Here is a 25159-nt window from a genome sequence, read left to right as displayed (position 1 = left end):
GATTAATAACATATCGTACACGACAGATATCAATGTATTCAAAAATTGAAAGGAAGTAAGTTAATTCATTGTTGATCATAGGTTCTTTTGAAGTTTATTAACATGATTAAGTTTCCCTTTTTTTTGTTTTAAAATCACTGACGAGGTGTGATGTTTTTGCAAAGCAGGATTTGCATGGTGCTCATTCACATTTTCTCGTAATTAGCTGCTGTCTGAAATTTCACGTACACTTCGTTTCTTTCAGCTTTCTTCTGGAACCGTAAATAGGATTAGACCACATCTGAATTTTGTAATCAGGCAAATTCTGTAATTCTATGGAGCTCATGGATTTCACAAGTCTAGACGATTCCTTGTCATGTTGTAACGTCACTGACTGTCGATCCGTTGCACTTTCCTTTGACGTTTTTCGAGGCGGATGACTTCGGCGTGGGTGGTGCGACAACATCTCTGAATTCTTCTCTGTGATAGAGTCCGAATCAGAGGACTCATGAAATGTCCTGTCGTCCGAGTCGGTTGACAAACACGTGGTAATGTTTTCTCTAGAATCCGTCACATCGTTATTGTGACACACAAGAATATCTCCCTCTTCCATAACGTTTATGTAGTCCTGTTAATGAAAACAGGCATTATCACCTCTGCCAAATAAATGACTATACATTAAAAACTCTGACTTAAACATTTCTCCTTATTACCCTGTCATTTGGAACCTCCCACTATTTTATATTCAAAAAAAAAAATCCAGACAACAATGTATAATTGTTTCTTCGAAAGTAATTCTCAGCTGATATTCTATTATTTCACAGAATGGATGCTATTTCAAAGAGGAAAATTAAATTTTCACGCTTTAGCTTTACAAGAGAAATATTTTTATGACTTCAGATAAGAGATGTTGCTTCTTCAAAAGGAATGTTGGCATTCTATTATTTCATAACGATGATGCTATTTCAAAACCAGAGAGGATTTTGAAGCATTTGATTTGCTATGATTACAGGAGAAGTTCTTAAAAATTTCAGTTAAGTTTTGGCTACGGTGAGAATGTCTGCTAAGGATGTTGCACAATGTAAGGGGCATGATACCTGACCTTCTATAGTCTTTTTGCTACTAGAGTACAAGCCCTACCCTATCATCTGATATATTTTTTATTACTTAAGTTCTTCTATTAATTATCATAATGATCAATACTGTAGTTTTCTTCTTTTGATATAGATCGAGGTCTTCTGATAATCATATACTTTCTTTATCATCGCAGAAATATATTACTAAAATATGTTATTCTGAATTAACAATATACAACTAAATATACTAAAAGTTTTTGAAGTACATGTATCTCTTCTGTTTCCCATAAATTGGCAGGAGATAGCAGTCTAAATGTCGTTATTCATTAATTTCGCTGACTGAACTATGTGCAAAAAAAAAAAAAAAAAAAAAAAAAAAAAAAAGATCTATCAATTTTATTTGGTCAAATCAAGTATAAAGGCACATGTTACACATCTAGAAGGTCATTCGATGAAAAGTTATATTACCCTGTTTGCCACACGCTGCAACATGCCATCTAATCTGGCCTCGATTTCGTTGAAAGAAGGTCTTTCTTGTGTGCGTTCAGCCCAGCATTCCAGCATTAGCTTGTATCTACCAATGATGTTTTTAAAAAAAGAGCATCCTGATTATATATTAAAGTAAGCAATGTTTTCAATGTACTGTTTGTGTAAAAAGACAGTTCCATCAAATGAATATTAATGGTTAATGAGAATATTGCAGAAAACAAATAAAACAAAAAACAAAAAATAATTATTGACAAATAATACATGCAGCTTACTGATAGTCTGGACAAGTCGCAGGTTTGGGTAGCCGATAATTATTGGCGTACATTTCACATAATGATTCAACTGGAATTCCAGCAAAAGGGTTTCCACCAAGCGTGACAACCTCCCATAGAAGTATTCCAAAAGACCATACATCGCTTTTAATGGAATATTGTCCCATCAGGAGAGCCTCAGGACTCATCCACTTAAAAGGTAACCTTCCCTACAAAAACTCAGAGTGAGGCCAGGGCAATTTCAATGAACACATTGATTATGCCCAAGAAAAGAATATATACATGTATACGATATGGCGTTACCTTTGAGACTTTAAAATAATATGCTGATTCATACACATCTCTTGAGAGCCCAAAATCAGATATCTTTGCGATTGGGTCCTGTGTGAGTAGAATATTTCTTGCAGCAATATCTCTATGAATACACTACAAAAGAAAATGTATCGTCTTTCGTTGTCACACTTGTATTTTAGCTATTCTCTCTTGACATAAAGTGTTTCTTCTTAACGAATAGTATAGTCAAATACATTTTTATCTACAGTACACATTTAGCAAAATAAATGAGAATATTTACATTTGCTGATGTTTTCCCTTATATAGTACTATTTGAACAAGGTGTATTTAAGCCTGTGTATAAAAGGGTCCATCACATGACCATGCATTCATTGTTTAGTCATAAACAATCACCCTATTTCAAAATGACGTCATAAGTGCTCGACATGTTCAACACATTCAATTTATATCGATTAAGTTGGATAAAATAAATCATATTGCGTGGGTTTAAAAACTATTGTACGCAAATATATTTGTTATGAATAAATCACAAATGTAAACGTAAGTAATAAGGTATCAGTCAGGATGCAGATATGTACGATGGCCGACAGCGGCCGCCACTTTCTGATTAAGAATATTGTCATTTTGTACAGCGTTTTTGTCAATTTTCGTTGACAAATTACAACTAAACTAGTAATGCTATATGTACATGTACACTTTTTACACTGACAATTTACACCAGCGAAAAACATTAAAATTCTTTCGTGTGATATGAAATTAAGATACATAAAACAGGTGGCTTGAAAGAGATAAGGAGCATTTTAATGATTTTCACTCTCAATTAGTTTGAGATATCGTAACCCAGTTAATCCTAGATTAGACGTAAATCGTCATTCTGTAACCTTGTTGTATCATTAAAAAGATATTCTTGGGATTGTAATTAAAAAGGCGAATAAAAGTAGTACGTTTGTTGTAATGGATATACATGAATATAATGGATATATCTCGATCCTCAAAGTGTATGAGACAACTCGATTCTACCTATTATGTAGAGGTAGAAAAACAGGATTTAGTAGCTCTACATGTGAGCATTCAATCAAAAGTTTATGGAATGTATCAAAAACAAAACTTTAGATACGGAAATATACCCGTTTTTAAGCAAGAATAAAATGACAGCCTGAAATGTGGGAGTCTGTATTTGCTCTCTAAACACATAAAATTAATAACTAAATGCTTGAAACACTTTTAAAGGCCAACGCAACCTCTCAAGACTTCCACCTGGTCGGCCATTTAATTTTCAATGTGGCACGGGAATGAAAATATAGGTACATGTAACTAATGTTATCATTTCCTCGTGCGCATTGTTTAAAAAACAAAATTCATACATCAAAGACACGTCCGATTATGAACAAAATCAAATTTCTGATAGACCTGGAAAATTTCATCCTGGTTACCTATGATGTGACCAGCAGGTACACCAACATGGAATTTTATGAATTAATTACTACAATCTGTTGAGAAAGCATATCTAGAAGACAATACTAATCTGTAATCACTCCGACCTTGCTGTTCTGCTACAACCTTAAGCTTATCACCTTCAAGTAACCTGTTTTATGTATCTTCATTTCATATCACAAGAAAGAATTTTAATGATTTTCTTCAGTGTAAATTGTCAGTGTAAAAACTGTATATGGACATATAGCATTACCAGTTTAGTTGTAATTTGTCAACGAAAATTGACAAAAAAGCTGTACAAAATGACAATATTCAGAATCAAAAGTGGCGGCCGCTGTCGGCCATCGTAGATATGGGTTGGTATGTGATCAAATCTACCATACAACCCGAAGGGCTTTTATGGGATTTGATCACATGGCATCTGATTTCTCAAATAATTTACTCTTAAGGTCTGACGACACGTTCCTCAAATATCTGTTTTGTTTCTCCTTGTAAAATATAAGAAATATTCATAATATCAACATTAGGTCTATCTTGTGATTTCTCAACTTTTTTCAACATGTCATAGAAAACTAATACAACAAAAATTGTTATATTGACAATTCAAGTGATTTCAAATAGGATTATATAGGAAACACCACCCGCTGGTATCTTGCACAAATGCTTGGTAAGGTACCTCAATTTTTTGTGAGGAAACTTGTTAGAGTAACAGTACTTCAGTGACAAATGCTTGGGAAAAATGATATATTATTGAGGAACGTGTCGTCTGACCATAACACGTATTCCAAAGTATAAAGTCTGCTGATTCACATACACTAAGTTGGACATAGTTGCCGGATACCTCAGATAGAATTAACTATAATCGGCTGCAGAATATGCTTGATAAAGTCATGTGCCATCGTCTAATGTTTTTACTATTTTTAGAAAAAAATATACCTTTAATTTTTCTAAATGACACATTCCTTTAGAAACATGCCATGCAAACATAACCAAAGTTCTATACAATACAACAGCAGCTTTATCAGGGCCGAAACCAGGAGAATTAAGTTGTAAGCCTGGAACTGTTGAACATCGTCTTAAATAGGATAGAAGATCACCATTACATGCATACTCTAGCACCAACATCAAAGAACCTATTTCAAGTGAAGAGTAAAACATGGTTAAATACAGTTGATCGATTGACTGTAGTTGTTTAACGTCCTTTGTAAGAATTCTTCACTCATATCAGACGTCAACATATACCGGTGAGGGGCTTCAAGTTTATACCTATTCTAGACACTTACATGTACGGCCGTTGGGCAGTGAGGGTTCTTTATCATATCAACGCTTACTGTGACACCTGGCGTATGTTTTTAAGGTCATATCTGAAGAAACCGTGACTTTCACTTTTAATGCTGGGCGCTTGGCGAAGGAACAGTCACTACCTATGTCATACGTCTTAGGTTAGATCGACGCGACGATGGGAGTGAGAATCGAACCCGGACCTCCCGATCACGAAGTGAGCTACTACCACTAGGCTTCCGCGACCAGTTATACACGGGGAGTCGCTTGCGTGGCGCAGTGGTTTGAGCATTTGCTCTAGAGTCACGGAGTAGGAGTTGATCCTTATGTCGCGGGTTGGACTCCACTGTGTGACATGGTGACCGGTCTTTCTGATGAGACACGGATAAACAGAGGTTCCTTGTGGCAGTGGGTGCTGGCACGAAAAAGATCCCTCACTGCTCAAAGGCCTAAGTGCCAAGTACAGATATAAATTTGCAGTCCTCCGACGGGAAAATGGTGATGTCTCAATATCAGTAAAAAATCTCGAAGGGATGTTAAACAGCAAATAAAGTAACAAACAAGATACAGGGAAACATGAATTAAGGATTTCTGAGACCCAGTCTCATAAAATATATTTAAATACATTTGAAAAATCTGTCCTATATAAAAGCTAACTGATAAGGCATGGCTCACCATCGAGACATTAAAATATGGAAAAAAAAAAAAACCGCAGTGAAACAGTGCATTCGACATGGGCAGCAAAACTTAAATGTTTACTAATACATTTGTATTAGGTTAAATTCCTTTGGAAAATAAAAAAAAATCCTACTCAAATTCCCTCATTATCCTAACATCATTAAAACAGTAATCTCGTATATGAGCGCGTTTACTACCTTTCATAGAACATAGGCCTATCAGCTCTATGATATTGGGATGTTTTCCAACGTACATCATATGATCCAACTCCATCTGTAGAGCCTCTTGTTCTTCTCGTGTGGCGTCTTCTGAAATTAATTACATTCTATTTGACATTCCTGAAAAACTCTCCATGAATATTTTTCTGGAGGTGATTAATTAGGATAAATTACATCCAACTAAATAGCTTCGTTTCTGAACAAAATATTCTCTAGTAAGTGGTGCCGCTGACATTGATAACACGATATGTGTTCCGGTTTTTCTTTGGAAAAGTCGTAATCTTTATTTTGCTAATGGAATTCTAAAAAAGGAGAAATACTTTTTTTTGTATCAGGATAAGTTCCAAGGATTCAAGATAACGTAGAAGAATAAGGTTTAAAAGCAGCTTGAAAAATACTTGTGGAAGTTAATTTCAACTTTTTAAGTGAGTCAACTGGGGTTTTATTGTGTGAAAACTGCAATAGAAAAACGTTTTAATTTTATATCATATGTAACTTACTTTGACTTCAATATACATGCTAAGATAAGGGGAAATCTATTGTCTGGGCATTTTTAGGGACAGTCTAAAAATACAGGTACATTTACTAAAGGATTATTTGGGAAAGTGCTAAATTTTTCGCACTCCAATGCAAATTTTACAAATTCTACAATATACTTTTTGCTCAAATTATAATATATGATGAGTAATACTAAATTGTACACTTAGTCTACTTGTAAGAAACACAAAATTTTATCGTCTGGTTTCCAGAGAAAGCATATCAAAATGTTATATATATATATATATATATATATATATATATATATATATATATATATATATATATATATATATATATATATATATATATATACGAAAATTCCTGTTTTTTTTTTTTTTTTTTTTTTTTTTTTTTTTTTTTTTTTTTTGATACTATAAAATAGGACAGATACTAATGATTCATGCAAAAAATATCAGAATATAAATTTTGAATTTTTTTAAATTCCTGTATTTAAAATTTCAAAAAGCATATATTTTATACTTTTTCTTTTGAAACATTATTTATGACCCTCTTATCAAACTGTATTTTATTATAACGTCACAAACACACTGTCACGACGTCTATCTACCAATACTTGAAAAATTGTTTAAAAAGTCTAGCATTGAAATAGATTCTTTTAACTTGAGATTTCTTAATTTTTGCTAATTTGATTAGTTATCTGAAAATATTTGCTTTTAAAGTGTAAGTAAGCTTGATTTTTCTATGCTGCGCGAAGTATTGTGCAATGAAAACCCCAGTCGGTTCCCTTAAATCAAGTACATGAGGGTTATGTAACAGTAAAGCATGTGTTTCTGAAATCAATGTTTATTGTTTTAAAAAAAATAGAGGAAAGATAGAAATTGATGTATATACATTTCAATTGTATCTTTTCAAACATTTGGTGCATTTTATTGATTTAGAACTTAGCATATTTGTGGAATCGTCATTGTTCGTGGGGCACCAATGTTCTCGGATTTCGTAGGTCACCCTTACCCGCGAATTAACATTCCCATGAACGTATACATTTTTAACATATTAATTCATTGAATCAGCGAACCAACGAAATTACATCCCCACGAACAAGTTAAATTTTGCTTGCCCACGAACATTGACCTCCATGAATTTAAAAAAAAGTATTTAATGCAAAGGACTATACAAAAATGCAGCAATGATATATATTGCCCAAATCTGCAAAATTTGCAATAGTTCAAGCACAAAATGTAAGCCTGTCCATATTCCATATTCACGTACATCTTAACATTATTATCATATACAATCATACTTTTAAAAGACAGAGTATAGACATAATAGTTTTATATCTAAATTTTCAACGCAAAATATATTATTTTCTTTCACAATCATTGAATGTGTAAATAAAATGAATGGTTGCATCGTGGCAAATACTTAAAGTATTTTCTGCAACAAAATTTCAAGAAAAATGCCTTTTCCTCTTTCATGTTTGGTAAACTGTATTCTGCACAACTCTACATCATAATCATAGAATGAAATATATGGAGATAACGAACAGTATTCAAGCTCAAAAGTCCATTAATCAATACAAAATAGGAGCAGAGCAAACACGGACCTCCAAACATCAGAGGTGGGATCAGGTGCCATGGAGGAGTGAGTATCCCCTGCCGACCGGTCACACCCGCCGTGTGCTCCTTGTCATGATCGGGAAATAACGGGAAAATCTGTTGACAATTCAGTGTGTAAATAATGGCCTAACAATTAGTGTGAAAAACGTCAGTCAGCATTTCATTCAATGATAAATTGTATTTGCTTACAAGGTCATTGTATCGACCATAGAACTTACGAAATGATGACTTTAAACAAGACAGCTGATATTCTTGTTTCATCAACTTATTTGTCAATAATTTACCTCGTTTTAGAAATTGTACATACGTAGAGCATGCTCTTGCGTATCGAATCAACTGAGAGATATATACCCCGTATGCAGGTGATGAAGGTATATTGCTGCATAAGTAAGGGAGGTTGACGATTGAAAAGTTAAAGTCATCACGTTTATCATAAAGCTTGGTTGTTAGATTACCATTTACTTTTTTTCAAGTAAAATATCCAAATATGAAACAGATGTGTCAGACTCTGTGGTATCTTTTATCTCAAGTTCACAAGGATATATCATATCGACATGAGAATGGAAATAGCCATTGTTAATTGACAATACGTCGTCGATATATCTAAATGTCGATTGAAGGCCACAGCAAGTGTTTTCTTCTTTTCACGTACAAGATTTTGGACAAATTCAAGAAATGGTGTGATAATAATCTAAAATAAATACCCTTTAGTCTTTTGATGGCCACTCTTTTCGTATTTTCATCTTTTTTGTCACGTAAATATCCCTCATGCACCATTCCAAAGGCTCCACGTCCAATCAATTTTCCTATTTTTAGCTGACCAGAAGCAACTTTAAGTCCTTTATAATAATTCTTAAGTTTGGTAGAATAAATCAGAGACTCGTGTCGCTCTTCGTATTGATATGATGATTTACACTACAAAAATGTAGCATAAGAATGTTTTTTTAAAGTGGATGGGCATTCTTACATTTAAATTCATTCATACATATAGATGTAACTGAAGACATTATTTTGGGCATTAATTCAAATTAAATACTCACTTATTCTTGGATTAATTCTTTAACGATTTCTAATGATTTCTTAACTTTTACGTTTTGTCTACTATCCTTCTGTCTTGATACAGTACAATTGCTCTAAAGTACATTTTTGTTATCACCAAATTCACAGTAAAAGAGAATGTTTCAGCATTTCAGTTTCAGAAAATGAAATAAAGCATGGCTTTAGTAAAGGACATCTAATATGCTATTAATATTTTTAAGCAATTAAGAGAAATTAAGTAAGATTGATGAAAATTGAATTTTCAAACTAGAAAGCATTAGAAAAGTAACACTTACCATTAGCAGTTTCGGAAATTTTAGATAAGTTCGATGTGTTTGTTTCCATTTATACACTGTAAATCCAACACCAACAAAGAATAAAACAATTACAATTCCAACGACACCAAACACTACACCATCTGTTTAAAGGAAGGAAAATTTGAAATCACAAAATTTTACCAAAATCAATAACATCAAAACAAACGACTTTTCAACTTTATACAACCATTCCTCAAGATAAAATAAAGTCCAAGATTTTTGACACCATTATGAGACAGCTGCTTTTTCAATAAAAGTGGAACTCGTAAATATACTTACCTTGTCATTGGTCATTTAAAATTATTTTGTTAAAAAAATATTCTAATTCTGATAAGTACTCTGAAGTTGATCTTAAAAAGATGCTTGATAGTCTGATTGACAAAATCTATGTAGATTTTGGAGATCATGTCTTCAAACAATCTGTTGGAATTCCCATGGATACCAACTGCGACACGCTGTTAGCAGACCTTTTTGTATTCATATGAAGCAGAATTCATTCAAAAACTTCTACACAAGAAGAAGAAAGTGCTTGCTGTGGCCTTCAACTCGACATTTATATATATCGACTGTGTATTATCAATTAACAATAGTTACTTCCACTCATAATTATGTCGATTCGATATATCACAGTGAACTTAAATAAAAGAAACCATAGAGTCTGACACTTCTGTGTGACATTAATATTTGGATATTTTATATTGGTAAATAACATGTATCACCTGCATATGGGGGTTATATCTCCGAGTTTATTCGATACTCAAGGGTATGTTCAAGTACGATAAATTTTTAAATCGAGGCAAGCTCTTAATATCGGTAAGTGATGAATCAAGAATATCAGCAGTCATCATTTCGTAAGTTCTAAAGATACAATGACCTTGTCAGCAAATACAATATATCATTATAGGACATTATTTGCAGACAGAAATATCTACGGATCTTTCAGTTTGCCCGATCATAACGAGGAGCTCACGGCTGATATGACCGGTCGACAGAGGATGCTTACTCCGCCATGGCCCCTGATCCCGCCTCTGATATTTTGGGAGGTCTGTGTTTGCTCTGCTTCCGATTTGTATTGTTTCAATGCAATGGTCTATGAGCTTGAATGCTCTTCGTTATCTCTATATTTCATTAGAAACATTGCCCACTGAATGAATGTTTGATAATAGTTTAAAGCTTAATGTAATTGAAGAGCAACATTAATGTAGTAACAAATTTCATAATAATTCTAAAAGTGTTAAACATTCTATATATTGTTGTGCTATACCAAAACTTTGCCCAAATAATGGTAATTCTTGCCGAAATATAGTTGAAATATTGCCGACTCGGAGCTAAGCAATCAGCAAGCAATCTATCATGACAATTCTGTGTTTTTATTGTAGAGTTTTAGAGGCAAAATTGCCAAAATAAAAATAATCATAAAACTAGCATTCTGCTACCTGGTGTTTTCGATCTGTTTTCATATTCTGTCATTTGATCGTTCTTCTCTGGTGCAAACGTTACCACTGGTTCCATACCTAACCAAAGATAAATCTGCATATAATTCATGCCTTACAAAAAATGAACCTTTACCGATATTTCCTTTATATACAAAAAGAAACCTAGACCGACCCTTTCCTTTCACAGAAAAAGAACATTTATCGATCATTTCAATCAGATGAAAAAAGACTCTTTACCTACCTGTTCCTTACCAAAAAAAAAATAAATAAATAAATAAAATAAATAAACATTTATCGATCCTTTCCTTAGAACAAATGAACCATTATGCTGATCCTAAGCTTAAAAGCTGAACCTTTACCGATTCTTACCCTACAAAACTGAACCTTTACCGATCCTTGTAATTCATGTCTTACAAAAAATGAACCTTTACCGATATTTCCTTTATATACCAAAAAAAAAAAAAAAAAAAAAATAGACCGACCTTTTCCTTTTAGAGAAGAAGAACATTTATCGATCATTTCAATCAGATCAAAAAAGACATCTTTCCTACCTGTTCCTTACCAAAAAAAAATGAATAGATAAATAAAATAAAATAAAATAAATAAACAAACATTTGTCGATCCTTTCCTTAGGACAAATGAACCATTTTATCGATCCTTAGCTTAAAAACTGAACCTTTACCGATCCTTACCCTACAAAACTGAACCTTTACTGATCCTTACCCTACAAAACTGAACCTTTACTGATCCTTACCCTACAAAACTGAACCTCTACTGATCATTACACTACAAAACTGAACCTCTACCGATCATTACCCTACAAAACTGAACCTTTACTGATCCTTACCCTACAAAACTGAACCTTTACTGATCCTTACCCTACAAAACTGAACCTCTACTGATCATTACACTACAAAACTGAACCTCTACCGATCATTACCCTACAAAACTGAACCTTTACCGATCATTACCCTACAAAACTGAACCTTTACCGATCATAACCCTAAAAAACTGAACCTTTACTGATCCTTACCCTACAAAACTGAACCTTTACCGATCCTAACCTACAAAACTGAACCTCTACTGATCATTACACTACAAAACTGAACCTTTACCGATCATTACCCTACAAAACGGAACCTTTACCGATCATTACACTACAAAACTGAACCTTTACCGATCATCACCTTAGAAAACGGAACCTTTACCAATCACTACATTTTAAAACTAAATTATTACCAGTCATTACCCTACAAAAATGAACTTTGACCTATCATTACCCTACAGAACGAAACCTATACCAATCCTCAATATTAAATGCATATATTAATTCTGTCAGGATTAGATTCTAATCACGTAAAATTGTAAGCTTTTACTTCAAACTTGTTCAGGGTTTTTAAAAGAAGACAGGGATCTTCATCTGATTTTAGAAATTAACACGTTGTTTGTGAATTAAAGTAAATCTATTATGAATTTTTTTAGTGTTCTTTTTTACCAAAATCAAAACAACTTTCTAAGTTATTATAAGCACTTTTTTCATGAAACAATTTTTCACAATTCATGCATTGATGCCATATACATGTAAAGATAACTGCTATAGAAATGTTATGTATTATGTTTTACGATAAACTTATTTAATAAGTCACTCAGTCTATTTATTTACAATGTGGTTAGTAAAAGGTTAATAAGCCATTATTATACATACTTTAAATGCAGTTAAAGTGGAGAGATAAATAAAAGAATTAAACAGAAACGATACTCAATCTTAAAAGCAGCATAAAATGTTAGCAAAAATAATGCAAAAAATCAAAATGGCACACAGGAACACTGGTGAAATTTATACCAGAAATCAATTTTGGCTTTCCTATAATTGATATGTTCCTCTTTGTTGACACAGCTGGACCTATGCCTACAAATTCATTTATTAAAAAGGTTTAAATGTAAAAATAATACTTTGTTTTGTTTTGAATACATTTTAAGCTCCCTCTTACTTTAGTTATAATTTCCAACATTGTTTATCTCTCCAATCATTTCCAAATTTGCACATATGTAAGATATCGGTGAATTTTATTATAGAAAACAAAAATAGCAATAAAGGAATATAGATTTCTATAATGACAATTGAATTCTTTGAAAGAACTGAATGCACTAAATAAATCATCAAAAATCTCTTTGATAGCAATCGGGTATGAAGCAGATCTATATCTACAATGCTTATGGCAACATTCAGTGCGTTTGTGTCAATTAGATGAAAGAGCCATCAAAATATATTGTAGGTTATTGATTGAGTTTGTTTATTTGCTTTTAAAATGTATTTTTATTATGCATAAATATAGGCATAACCGTTAAATTAAATTGCTTTTAAAGATAGACATGAAGAGTATTAACCTAATCTCACAAATTCCTCGTTTTCATAGCGTTGACATTTTCTTTCTTGGTCCGACAGTATTTTGAATTCTCCATACTGACAGACACATTGTTCCTCCGAAGTACTACCAATTTGACTGGTCGAGTACTGTGGACAGGGGGTACATGCTGCTGGGCCAATAAATGACTTGAATGATCCCTCTGGACATTCTGTGGAGAGTTAATATAGATTATGTAATAAAGCCTCTAAACAGTCAACTGTCATATACTGCCAATGGCGACGTTAAATATTAATCATATTTGTGAAAAAGGTGAAGATAACAAAGTGTGATCGATCTCAAAAAATATGATGTACGATTATCTCAAAAAAGGGAGTTGGCCAGTATTATATATTGTAATGATAAGCTACTAAATGCGGTGTTATAATACAAAATGAATTTTTACGTTCACAAACTCCATCTACAAGCGTGTATCCTTTTTGACAAACACATTCTGAGGCCCAATCATAGAGGGGATGAGATCCTTTAGGACACGAGGAACACTGAGTTGTTTGTATTTCTTCAGAATCCGAATCATCGTAACAAGTTACTGAAAAGTAGATAATGCTATGAAGTTTTCATGTAGAATTGTGTAACTATTCAAACTCGCTAATTATGTACAGTACCCAGACTTTGGTTTCTACATGCATTATAGCTTTGACAATTTTTATCAATAAAATCAGAACTTAGAATTTTATCACCTTTACAGGATTCAACACTTTGAGTACTGCAGTAACACCGTGCTTTACAACCTAATAAAGAAAAATCTTAAATATTACGACATCAGACCTTACCAGAATTTCTTCTAAATATAAGTGAAATCTTTTGGGTTTTTATACACTTTACATAAGATATATCTTTTTTTAATACTAAGAATATAAATAAAATAATATCAAAATTGAATAGAATTTTTAAGTGTCAAACATACCACAGGTCAAGTTATTCATATCGAATTTCTCCATTGAAATACTGGTTCCGTTCTGAAAGCACATCAGGGCACATTCCTTTGTTTTGTGGTGTAAATCGCATCTTTTCTTCTGCCACGATATTAACCACCTATTTTTACAGCTGCATGTTAGTGGATTGTCATGCAAAATTCTAAAATAAAATATAGAACGTTATATTAAGCACTGTAATCATATTTTAATATTTTTTAGGATTTAATCATCGTACTTAAAGCTATATATAGCGTAACTGAGCTTGAAAAATAATAATACGAGACTGAGTGTAAATATACATGATATATGTTATTTACGTTCACATTAAAATTTTTAACGATTTTGAGCTTGAATAACCTCAAGTTTCTATAGTTAAATTGACTTTAAATTTGTGTGTTATTTAAATGTGGAGTCGGTAAATAAATCGGTTATTGTTTAAATTTTCAATATCTTTGAAACATGATTGATTTGAATTGTGTAATTTACTGGAAAGGCCTATCTATATATAAAGTAATAAAACAAAAAGATCTTAAGTATTTAATTTTGGTCACTTGAACTTATCAAAAAATACGTCATATATGACTTTAACACCAGGATTTTTTTTTTATATATTGACGGAAGAAGTTATGTACCTTCAAAATGAAAGATATACATATAATTACATTTGATGATAACGAAATAATTAATATGTGCATAATCTGAGGGTTCTTCAATTTTTATGGGAAAGTAATGGACAGCATGTGAACGCCTTCCGGCCGGCCTGGTTCTTAAAATTATTAAATTTTCTGAAAGGATTTTGTGAATTGACATGCATTATACATACATCTGACTTAAGTCCATTAAATGGAATTGAAGTGCCATTTTCTCCGGCAGAGTGTTAATTTCATTCCCAGACAACAATCTAAATGAAATATAACAGTATCAACATTTTTGATAAAAAATTATAAAAATGTCACTTATAAAAAAAGTAATGAAGGGCGACGAGAATTGATATGTTTACTAGTAATGAATTTTCTTTTGAGATTCAAAGCAAGTAGCTGCTAAAGCTTAGATTTATCAAAGCAAAAAAGAGAGACATGGTTTATTTCAGAATCTGTGAACTGGACGATGAAAAGTACATACAGCATTGACAGATATCGCAGATCATCAAAAGCTTTGCTCTCAATCATTCGGATTTGATTATTGGAGAGGTATCTGGAAAAAAGAACTCAATAAAGGAAATGACAACCTGATTAAATCTACTTTACAATTAAAACATTAAAATTCATTGATTTTAAACCTTACAATGATACATGTAGATGAATTAAGATGATTCATATTTCAATGTTTGGATATATCATTCCTCATGATGTACAAATCTATTCTACATAGTTTTCTTAAAAAAATCTTTTCAGGATTTTTTAAAACTTATTTTTTAACATTTCTAATGTTTAATATTATCCTTACAATTATTTGTATTTTATTTATTCATTCATTTATTTATTTGATTGATTTTTTTCTTTTGGCATTATACATTAAAAAATGGTGAAATGTTACTTACAGGAATTTTATTGAGGATAAGGCACTGAGAGAGGGAATCTTCTTAATGTTATTTGCACTTAGGTCTCTGGAGATTAAAAGACAAGAAAATATCAAGGTATACTAAACGTGTTGTGAATGAATTGAAAATAATATCTGGTTATTCATAATTTGTCTATTTATTTGGGAAGGGGGTGTCTGCTCAAATAACATAAATATATGTAATTGATTTTGTAAAAGTTACCGAACACACACACACACACACACAGAGAGAGAGAGAGAGAGAGAGAGAGAGAGAGAGAGAGAGAGAGAATCCTTGGTATCAGGTGAAATATTTACAAAGAGGACGAATGGTAAAAAATAATACTTACAAGAGTTTTAAATTTTTTAGCATTTTTATAGAGACCATTGGAATTTCTTCAAAATAATTATTTTCTAAGTACCTGTAAAGTAAACTTTATCATAAATATTAAGATAATTGTTTTCTAAAGTATATATAAATTATGTAAACTCTGAAATACTATTTAAAATTTTATTTAATATTAAAAACTAAATACATGTCATGTTATCGTGAACATGAAGAATTTCACTATACCTTAGGTGAATTTGTGTAAAAAAAAAAAAAAAAAAAAATTAAAAAAAAAAAAAAAAAGATTTTCAGATTCTTAGCAGCTTTTTTTTTTTTACTTTAATCTCTATTTTTAATTAATATATATAATTATATAAGAGTAAATACGGAATAAAAGTAACTGCAGAATCAGAGTGAAAATAATTTGGAAAAACAGTGGTAAATACGCTCTTGATTTTCTTATTTGAGTTTGAAAAATAACGTTGGAATAAACCTTCTGTCAGTCCGAATGTAGAGTATTTCTAGAGCTCCAAGTATTTAACTTACAATGATATTAGTTCAAGGTTCGACAAAAATAGATTCTTCTTTAGGTCTTTTAATTTGTTGTGGCACAGCTTTCTGAAGAAAAAAATCTTCAGCTTTTAAAGTTATATCCATTTCGTGATTTTGTTTATTGAAATTCCTTATATATTTACATGTTCTAATTTTAATATTTAAGAAGATTAAAGAGATGGTAGAAATGAAATCATTTTCTCAAAACAGACAATTTTAACAACACTTATTTTCTCACTGTCCGTTTACAAACTTCATTAGTTTTTCTAGTACATGTAATGTAAAATATATGATTATTTGTATAAACAATATAAAAGATAAGTATATACATACAAAATCCGAAGATTCCAAGAGTCGACAAACGCTCTCTCATCAACAATTTGAATTCTGTTATGACAAAGATCTCTGTAAAGGAATTAAAAATGACACTGATGCTTCACGACCCAATATCTAAACAAAATGATCGTACAAAATGCACATGATAAAATATAGCACATTCTCAGAAAGAAAATAGTTTTATAGTTTCTTTTTAAGCATAGTATGTTGTGCTCTTTGAAATTTAAAAAAAATGTTGTCAAGATTAGTATAGTAATTTAATAAAAATGGATGACATATCATGCTTAAAAGAGATAAGTGCAATCATATTCTTTATTGAACTGAATCGAAAAATGTGTTATATTCATAATCACAGTAAATCTCCTTTACTGATGATTTTTCCCGAAACAAATCAATTCAGGAATCTAACCCAGACACTGAAACATTCATGACGCCTTACAGACAAGTTTAAAGTACGAATTTCAAAAGATGCCATCAATTAGATAAATTTATTTCACAACTCTACAAAATCTGGCTTAGTGCACAAGAATCTACTTACAACTGTTGTAGCATCACCAGACTCTGAAATGTATCTTCCTGGACGGTCGTGATGTCGTTGAAAGTAACGGAACTACAATTTGGTGTATAACAGATTAATAATTACATTAACAATAGCAATTTCCTCATCCGGAAACTTTTGCTGATTAAAGTATTCTGCTTTTAATGTGTTCTACCACGTTTTTTACTCCCCTTGAAATGAATGTATTGTACGTTTTGCACTTATTGTCTGTTATGATGAAGTGTTAGTGTTAATTTCGCCACCCATGTCTATTAACCATACATGTATATTTACGTTTTATACTTCTTGTTTTTTTTCCTTGGTCGATAAAGTGTGATTTTATTACTCTCCAAAAGCCTGGTTATAATTGACAAATAGCAAGACAACTTGTTTTTTTTCCTGGTGTAATAATTAAAAGTTAAACACATTTATGACTCACATATATCATGATTAAATATCTCATAATTTTGAAAGAAATACTCTATCCATGTATATTATCATTCCTACCTTAAACACTTAAAGATGACAAAAAAATAATCTGATTTTTTTTCTTATTATCAGAGTAGTAAAAATAGAAAAAAAAAATCCAAAACCAAATAAATTGTTACCAATCAGAAGAATCTATGCAATGTTTCACAATTTCAGGGAAATTTAATCTCATCGCTTTCTAGTCTATTCCTATTGTAAAAAAGCTCAACGCAAATTTCTTTACTTTCTTGAGGATTATTTTTAATGTAAAATTTTACTATGTGGACACTGATACAATTTTTCTACTTTGTACCATTAAAAATGTGAATGCGAAAAAACTACATAAATGGATCAAACAAAGTGACCTGTTAATTTCGCGCTTACATTGAATATATCCTCTTCTTGCTTGCAAATAAAAACGGCTGTAAAGTTTCTTTGAGATTCAGAATTGAGCAATTCTTCAATGATCTGTTAAAAATAACATATATTTACAAAATATTAATGTAAATGAGTATCCATACATACATAGGTCATATTTTGTTGTGATGCCTATGCATTGGTGAAAAGGAGCACACGACGGGTGTGATTGGTCGGTAGGGGATGCTTACTCCTCCATGGCACCTGATCCCACCTCTGATGTTTTAGTGGTCCTAGTTTGCTCTGCTCCTGATTTACATTATTTAAACATGTTAAATGGACTTTTGAGCTTGAATACTGTTTGTTTTCTCCATATTTTTATTCCAAAACAATATCCCGACGTACAAGCTCTTTAAGTATAGATGACTAGATGGTGTCCCCATTTATCTTTACCATACTGGTAAGAATCATTATTACTGATTTATCATTACATTTTTCAGTCAAGTTGTATATATTTAAGGAAATTCTTTGCATGCCAATTCTTTAACTTATGTTAAAATACATGTATGTGACATGTAACAGCAGGCCAAGGAGGATGATAAAATTTGGCAACAGATTTTTATCATATCAATCGATCAACATATTATACCAACTCAAAGCAATATATATGTGGGATGTGGGACGTTCCGTGCTGAGACGTTTCGCCTTAAGACATTTCATACCGGAAGTCAATTAATAATTCCCTTAATAGGTAAATTGAGAAGAACTTATCCCTTATTGCGATAGTAATTATATTTGACAATGTGTTAGTCAAACAACTTGTGTTATTACAGTATTTTCAGTACTGACGAACCATTGTGCTTTTGTTGACTTAATAAATGTACATTGCTCATGAAATATTTAATATTTATTAAATTTCTCCATTATGTATACATGTATCTGTGTTTTAATCTCTCTGTTGACAAACTAATTTGTTAAAGGTGACCCTTAACCACCATTTTATATTGTCTTCTTAAAATATTATTGGGATAAAAATTCCTGTTATTAATTAAAAATCAATATATTCTTAAGCCATTTTAATGTATTAGTAAAAAAATTAAGTTTAGCCATGCGCATGAAATTATTTTGTTTTAAGATTTTTTTTCATTAATATCAATCACTTTTTGAAATATTCCATTCAATTTATTCGCGTTCTTATAGTTATCAAATGTCATCTTTATCTACCTTAAGCTTCTCATAAATTTATTTTGCTAAATTGTTTTGCAAGTTTCCAAATCAGCTATCAAACTTCATTCATAATTGTTGAATTAGCATAATTAATATACAACTATATCCTCTATGTAGTGCATCAATAAATGATAATGATAAGTACAAGGATACCAAACTTAACAGCTAAATTAATAAGACTGATGACAACAACAGTTTTTTTTTTCTTCTAAAAAAATATTATAATCATATTAAAATATAACAAGTACGTTAATTAAATGTAGAAGGAAAATATGAATTATTTACATTATTTATTGCGCGAAACGTCTCGGCGTCTTAGTCTTTGAAGCCGAATGGTCTCAATACGAATCGGCAATAGAGAGAAAAGGTCCCATTACTTGTATGCGTATGTTTACGTAATAAACATACTCTAGATCTGCATATAAGTTTCTCGCTTTTTTATGGTTGGCACACTCTTTAGATATAATGCGCCTAATAGTAGACAAAAAACGTCTAATATTTTTAACATATGTTAAACAAATGATATACGTCGACCGCGTTTCGCATTAGACAGAGCGTTTGCTCCAGAGTAGCGGAGTAAGGAATTGATCCTTACGTCGCGGGTTTGAATCCCACTGTGGGACAGGAAAACCTGTCCTTTGGATGAGACTGTATAAACCGAAGTCCCGTGTCACAGTAGGTGTTGGCACGAAAAAGATCCCTAATTGTTCAATGGCCCTGAGGGTCGCGTATAGGTCAAAATTTGCAGCTTTCCACCGGAAAGTGGTGGAGTCTCCATATAAGTGAAATATTCTAGAGAGGGACGTTAAACAACAACAACAAAATAAAAACAAAAAACAAAAAACAAAAACAAATGATATACAGGTATGTTGCTCCGTTTAATGTATTATATGTGTTGAACACAGGTCACTATGTTATCTGTGTAATGGTAAAGGTGATGAAAAGGATTAGTGATCAGATGTAGCATTCATTAACAGCCGATAATTTCAATCTTTGTAAATCACTTTTAAAAGCCTTTTCCCCTAAAGTTCAAGTATGATTTACGTTTCATCGATTTAATAGGTGATTTGAGTAAATATTTAAACGTTTTGGTTTCAAATTATTAAAATGATCTTCCATGAGAATTTGGGTATTTTATATACCTACTGGAAACTAGGAAAAAATTACTTCTGACAACATTATAAAGCCTCCATGACTTCAAGCGAGACAAGCTTAACGATGCCTCCCTTGATCCCAAAGGAATCAATTTTGTCCAATGTTTCTTTTTTTAATGTACTAGCAAAGAAAACGTCATTGCCAACAGTCAGTGTTTGTAGTCCATATTCGGTTTAGGACTGGATATTTTTGGTTTAAATGAAACACTAATGCACCTTTACACGTAACAATTCCGAAAAAGAAAATGACAGTGGAAGAAAGCAACACAGGGATCAATAAACGACTTTCTAACAGTCGGGAACTTGATTAACGAAGAAGGATATTCAATTATAGGAAGGTGACTTTCGGCTGTCATTTTATTTAATGAACATACCCAAACTGAAATGTAAGATTACGAACAGTAAACAAGCTCAAAAAATCTAATTAAACAATACAAATTGGGAGCAGAGCAAACACGGACACTGGAAACGCAACAGGTGAGATCAGGTGCCATGAAAGAGAAAGCACCCCCATACCTGTCACATCTTTCGTGAGTTGATAGTCTTGATAGTGTAAACGGAGTACACCAAAGACATAATACATCAGTATGAAAATGACGGTTTATAATTTCTATTAAAAATATCAGTCAACATTCGACTCTGTGAAAGTTTGTTTCAGCCAAGAAGGTTATTGTACGACAATACAATCTACGAAATGTTGATTGTAAACCAGATTGTTGAAACCTCTGTTACTGTAGCTGATTTTTCAGCACTACCGGTTTAAAAATCAACCACAGGCAATGCTCTCGCGTATCGAATTAATTTGGACATTTAATCACCATATGCATATATTGTTGCAATGCGCTAAATAAGGGAAGGTGACGATAGAAAAGATGAAGTTAATCATAAATTTTAGTTATGTATCGTTAATAAAATATCAGATACAAAGTATCAGATATCAGATACATAAGATACAAAGATGATAAATACAATCATTTGGATTAATCCTTTTTTTTATAAAGACACATTTTATCACAAATGAGATGAAAAAGACGAAAAGTGTAAATATTGTTTGTTTGTTTGTTTGTTTTTTAAAATATTTTTTTTACTCAATTAATTCCGTTTAAACATGTAACAAAAAAATAGTTCTTCTGTTTTTTTTTAAATAAATTATTTATCAATTATACTCAGGGCAAAAAAAAAATCAATCAATAATTCTCTGTATCATTTAAACTGAGAGTTCGTATAAGGCGGTATGCATATATATACGTTTATGCTTCAGTTTATCAAATCCAAAAGCACGAAGCAAAATACCAAGATGAAAGATCTTTGTAAATTTTCAGTTAATATCAAAGAGATAAAATCTTAAATACAATCTATATTGAAATATCACCAAAAGAAGACCAAAAACTGTTTTATCACTTAGGTAATAATCAGGGTATAGCTTAACCTTAATAAAATGATTAAAGCATGAAAATAACACAAATCATATAAAATACATAAATGTCACACAGGACTTACAGATCGAGAAGTCTGGGATAATTTCCATGCAATTGATACAGGTGTGTCAGAGATGTATTTGTCATTCTTCTGAAAAGGAAAGAATATAAAGGGAAAATAATAATACCACAATCCTTTCATCCGAAAAGGGACAAGATGATACAATTTGACAAATGTACATGCTTTCAGTTGATTGATACTATTCTAAAACAAGTAGTAATTTGGCCCAAAATCAACTTTTTTAAATATATATATATATATATATATATATATATATATATATATATATATATATATATATATATATATATATATATATATATATATATATATATGTGTGTGTGTGTGTGTGTGTGTGTGTGTGTGTGTGTGTGAGGGTGTGTGTGTGTGTGTGAGGGGGTGTGTGTGTGTGTGAGGGTATGTGTGTGTGTGTGTGTGTTCATCATTGTATATTTTTACTCTTTGTTTAATCTTTATCCTATATTTGAAGGATCGAACACATTTTTTTTAATTTAGTCCTGTCGAGAACCATAAAGTGTTTATCAAGCATTAGATTTTCCAATTTCACATGTTTATGTGGTAGCTACTAGCCATAATAAAGGCTTAGGATATAAATTCAGCGTTTATTCTCCTGAATGGGACCTAACATATTGTCAGAACCAAATTGTAGTGAGGAAAAGAAGTTTCACTTTTTTTTTTTTTCGTTTTAGATCATTTTCTTATAATATATCAACGACTTGTTTGTAAGAGACATTAGAAAAGACAATTGACTTTCATGAAAACAAATATAGTTTTAAGATAAAGTTGACTGAAAGAAAAGAATTGTTTTTTTTTTTTTTTTTTTTTTTTCATTCAAATTCAGATATCAATTTTAATATTTCTTGTGAGACATATGTATATGCATTTTTTCTGTTAAAAGAAACCAAATCATAATTAATTTGTTCATTTTGTTGTTGTACTCGTGCTAAATTTTTGTTCTAGAAATCGCTAAATGCATGGCCAATAAACATCTCTGTCAAAGAAACTTTCTCAGAACTCTAATAAAAAAAACATGTAGCCTTTTCAAGATTTGTTGTATAACTGCGTCAGACATTGTTAAAAATCAATCAATTTTAATCCCCCAAAAAATCAAAATGTCCGATACCCCAACATTCAACTTCATCGTCCTTTCAATTAATGTTTGACAATGTGTTTGTAATGACTTGGTGACTTTTGGGTATTTGTCAGAACCTTTTCTATGCACAAAAACTATCTGACGGATTCTTTTTGTTGAAGACAAGAACTTAAAACAAGACTTCGCAAATGTATTTATAAAAGCATGTTCATAAATACAAGATATAATCTATGTATAATTAATATTAAAATGCCATTGCTCTATTTGGATCATAACAAAACTTAACAATACACACACACAGAGAGAGAGAGAGAGAGAGAGAGAGAGAGAGAGAGAAATAACTAATTTAAGGCATTCATTATTTTTTTATTACAATTATTCAATAATATCATGAAAGTATTTCTCTCATTAAATTTATTTCCTTCAACTTTTACGAAGAATTTTCGTTTGATATTAACGCACATAAATGATTTTTTACTGTTTTTTTTTTAAGTTAAATATTTGCATACATAATAATAAAGTTATCTTTTCAAATAAATCTTTTCAAGTAATAATATGAATACAATAATAAGTATTTTTATAAAAGGAAACAAATAGTAAGAATTGTTCTATATCAATTAATAATTAGAATATATAAAAGGAAACAAATAGTAAGAATTGTTCCATATCAATTAATAATTAATATAATTCATGATACTTGCATTTCTTCAGTGTTCTGTGGTATTTCGATCATAACCTTGTATACATTTCCTGACTGTACGTTGTCACATTTGACATAGGGCTTCAAACCAAAAATACTTCCACATGAGCATTCCTTCGGACACACAACAGGCGATAATGCTGAGTATTGCACCATCAAACTCTGTATTATCAGGGTAATCTCCAGCATGTATAAACTGTACGCCGTATCAAATCGTCTCATGGCTTAAAACAGTGTGAATTGAGTAACGTGTTCGAAGATTAATCCTCGATATCTGTGATACTTCTAACCCCGTGTTATAACTCAAGGACTTGCACTCGATATACAAAATGATGGATATCGATTTTCTTGTACATTTATCTTTTTTAAGCAAGGCGTATATTCATGATATTAACGACTTAATGATATTCACAATGAAATATCAAAAGAACCAATGAAAAAAAAAGTTCAATAAAAAAATCATAGGCAGATCGACATTTGATATGTGTATGTACCCAAAGATTTCTAAAGAATCATTGTTTATTATCTTCAATTTTAGCTCACCTGAGCGAAAAGCTCATGAGCTTTTCTGATCATATTTTGTCTAACGTCCGTTTATCTGTAACCTTTTTACATTTTCGACTTCTTCTCAAGAACCACCGGGCCAATTTCAACCGAACATTCTATAAAGCATTCTTGTATAAATGGGACTACGTTTGTTAACATGAAGGGCTACACTTTCTTTCAAGGGAAAATAAATACGTATTAATGAAAATTTAATGGCATGTTTTAAAAATCTTCTTTTTAAGAGCTACTGGGCAGTGATAGATGAATCTTATGAGAAAGCTTCATTACGTAGTGTAGATTCAAGTTTGTTCACATCATGAAACGAAGGGCTAGGGTGGGGCCACAACAGGCAATCAAATTCATACATAGAAATATATCGGGGAAAAAATTAAAATATTTTCAAGAACAGCAAAACCATGATTAGTCATATTGATATGGGTAGTTTTGATCAGGTTTGTTCAAATCTTGAATCCCCAGGGGTATGGGTAGGGTGGAAACACAAAAGGTGATCAATGTGAGAATATATAGATGTTAAAAATCTCTTTAAAAATCTTCTTCTCAAGAACAGCAAACAAAGCTATGATACGTAATATAAACATAGAAGCATCCTCAGGAAGTGTAGATTCGAATTCAGATGGACAGATGTACAAAAGTACAGATCGTCAGACAAAAGAACACCGGAACGAAATGAATCAGAAAAAAAAATATCTGAGCTGTTGGTTTATATGAGCTACGTACTACAGAAAAAGCTTTGGTCAGCATGAGTTAGAATCAATTATATGCAAAGCAAGATGCAAAAAGATACAATATATAATTTTCGTACACGTTAAGAGTCGCTTCCATACATCA

General features: G+C 31.5%; 1 protein-coding gene across 1 annotated transcript; it reads right to left on the bottom strand.

Moving 5' to 3' along the window:
- Window positions 1-57: 57 nt before the first annotated feature.
- On the bottom strand, window positions 58-23986 carry LOC133203505 (vascular endothelial growth factor receptor 3-like). Its single transcript, XM_061339279.1, has 21 exons — window positions 23762-23986; window positions 21972-22040; window positions 18118-18201; window positions 17612-17664; window positions 17266-17337; window positions 15513-15578; window positions 15095-15166; window positions 14796-14873; window positions 13963-14132; window positions 13736-13786; window positions 13441-13584; window positions 13018-13206; window positions 10630-10707; window positions 9173-9294; window positions 8543-8753; window positions 5701-5811; window positions 4481-4677; window positions 2120-2242; window positions 1817-2025; window positions 1524-1629; window positions 58-607 (listed from the first exon to the last, which is right to left on the bottom strand). Exons 1-21 carry the CDS (start codon window positions 23984-23986, stop codon window positions 221-223), a joined length of 2817 nt encoding a protein of 938 aa, XP_061195263.1. The 3' UTR covers window positions 58-220.
- Between the last annotated feature and the right edge of the window lie 1173 nt (window positions 23987-25159).

This window comes from Saccostrea echinata, unplaced genomic scaffold (assembly GCF_033153115.1).
Source record: "Saccostrea echinata isolate AGI-Se365-2 ecotype Australia unplaced genomic scaffold, CSIRO_AGI_Sech_v1 ptg000051l, whole genome shotgun sequence".
Classification (NCBI taxonomy): domain Eukaryota; kingdom Metazoa; phylum Mollusca; class Bivalvia; order Ostreida; family Ostreidae; genus Saccostrea; species Saccostrea echinata.
The sequence above is the reverse complement of the archived record's forward strand: the minus strand, read 5'-3'. Positions and strand labels throughout refer to the sequence as shown.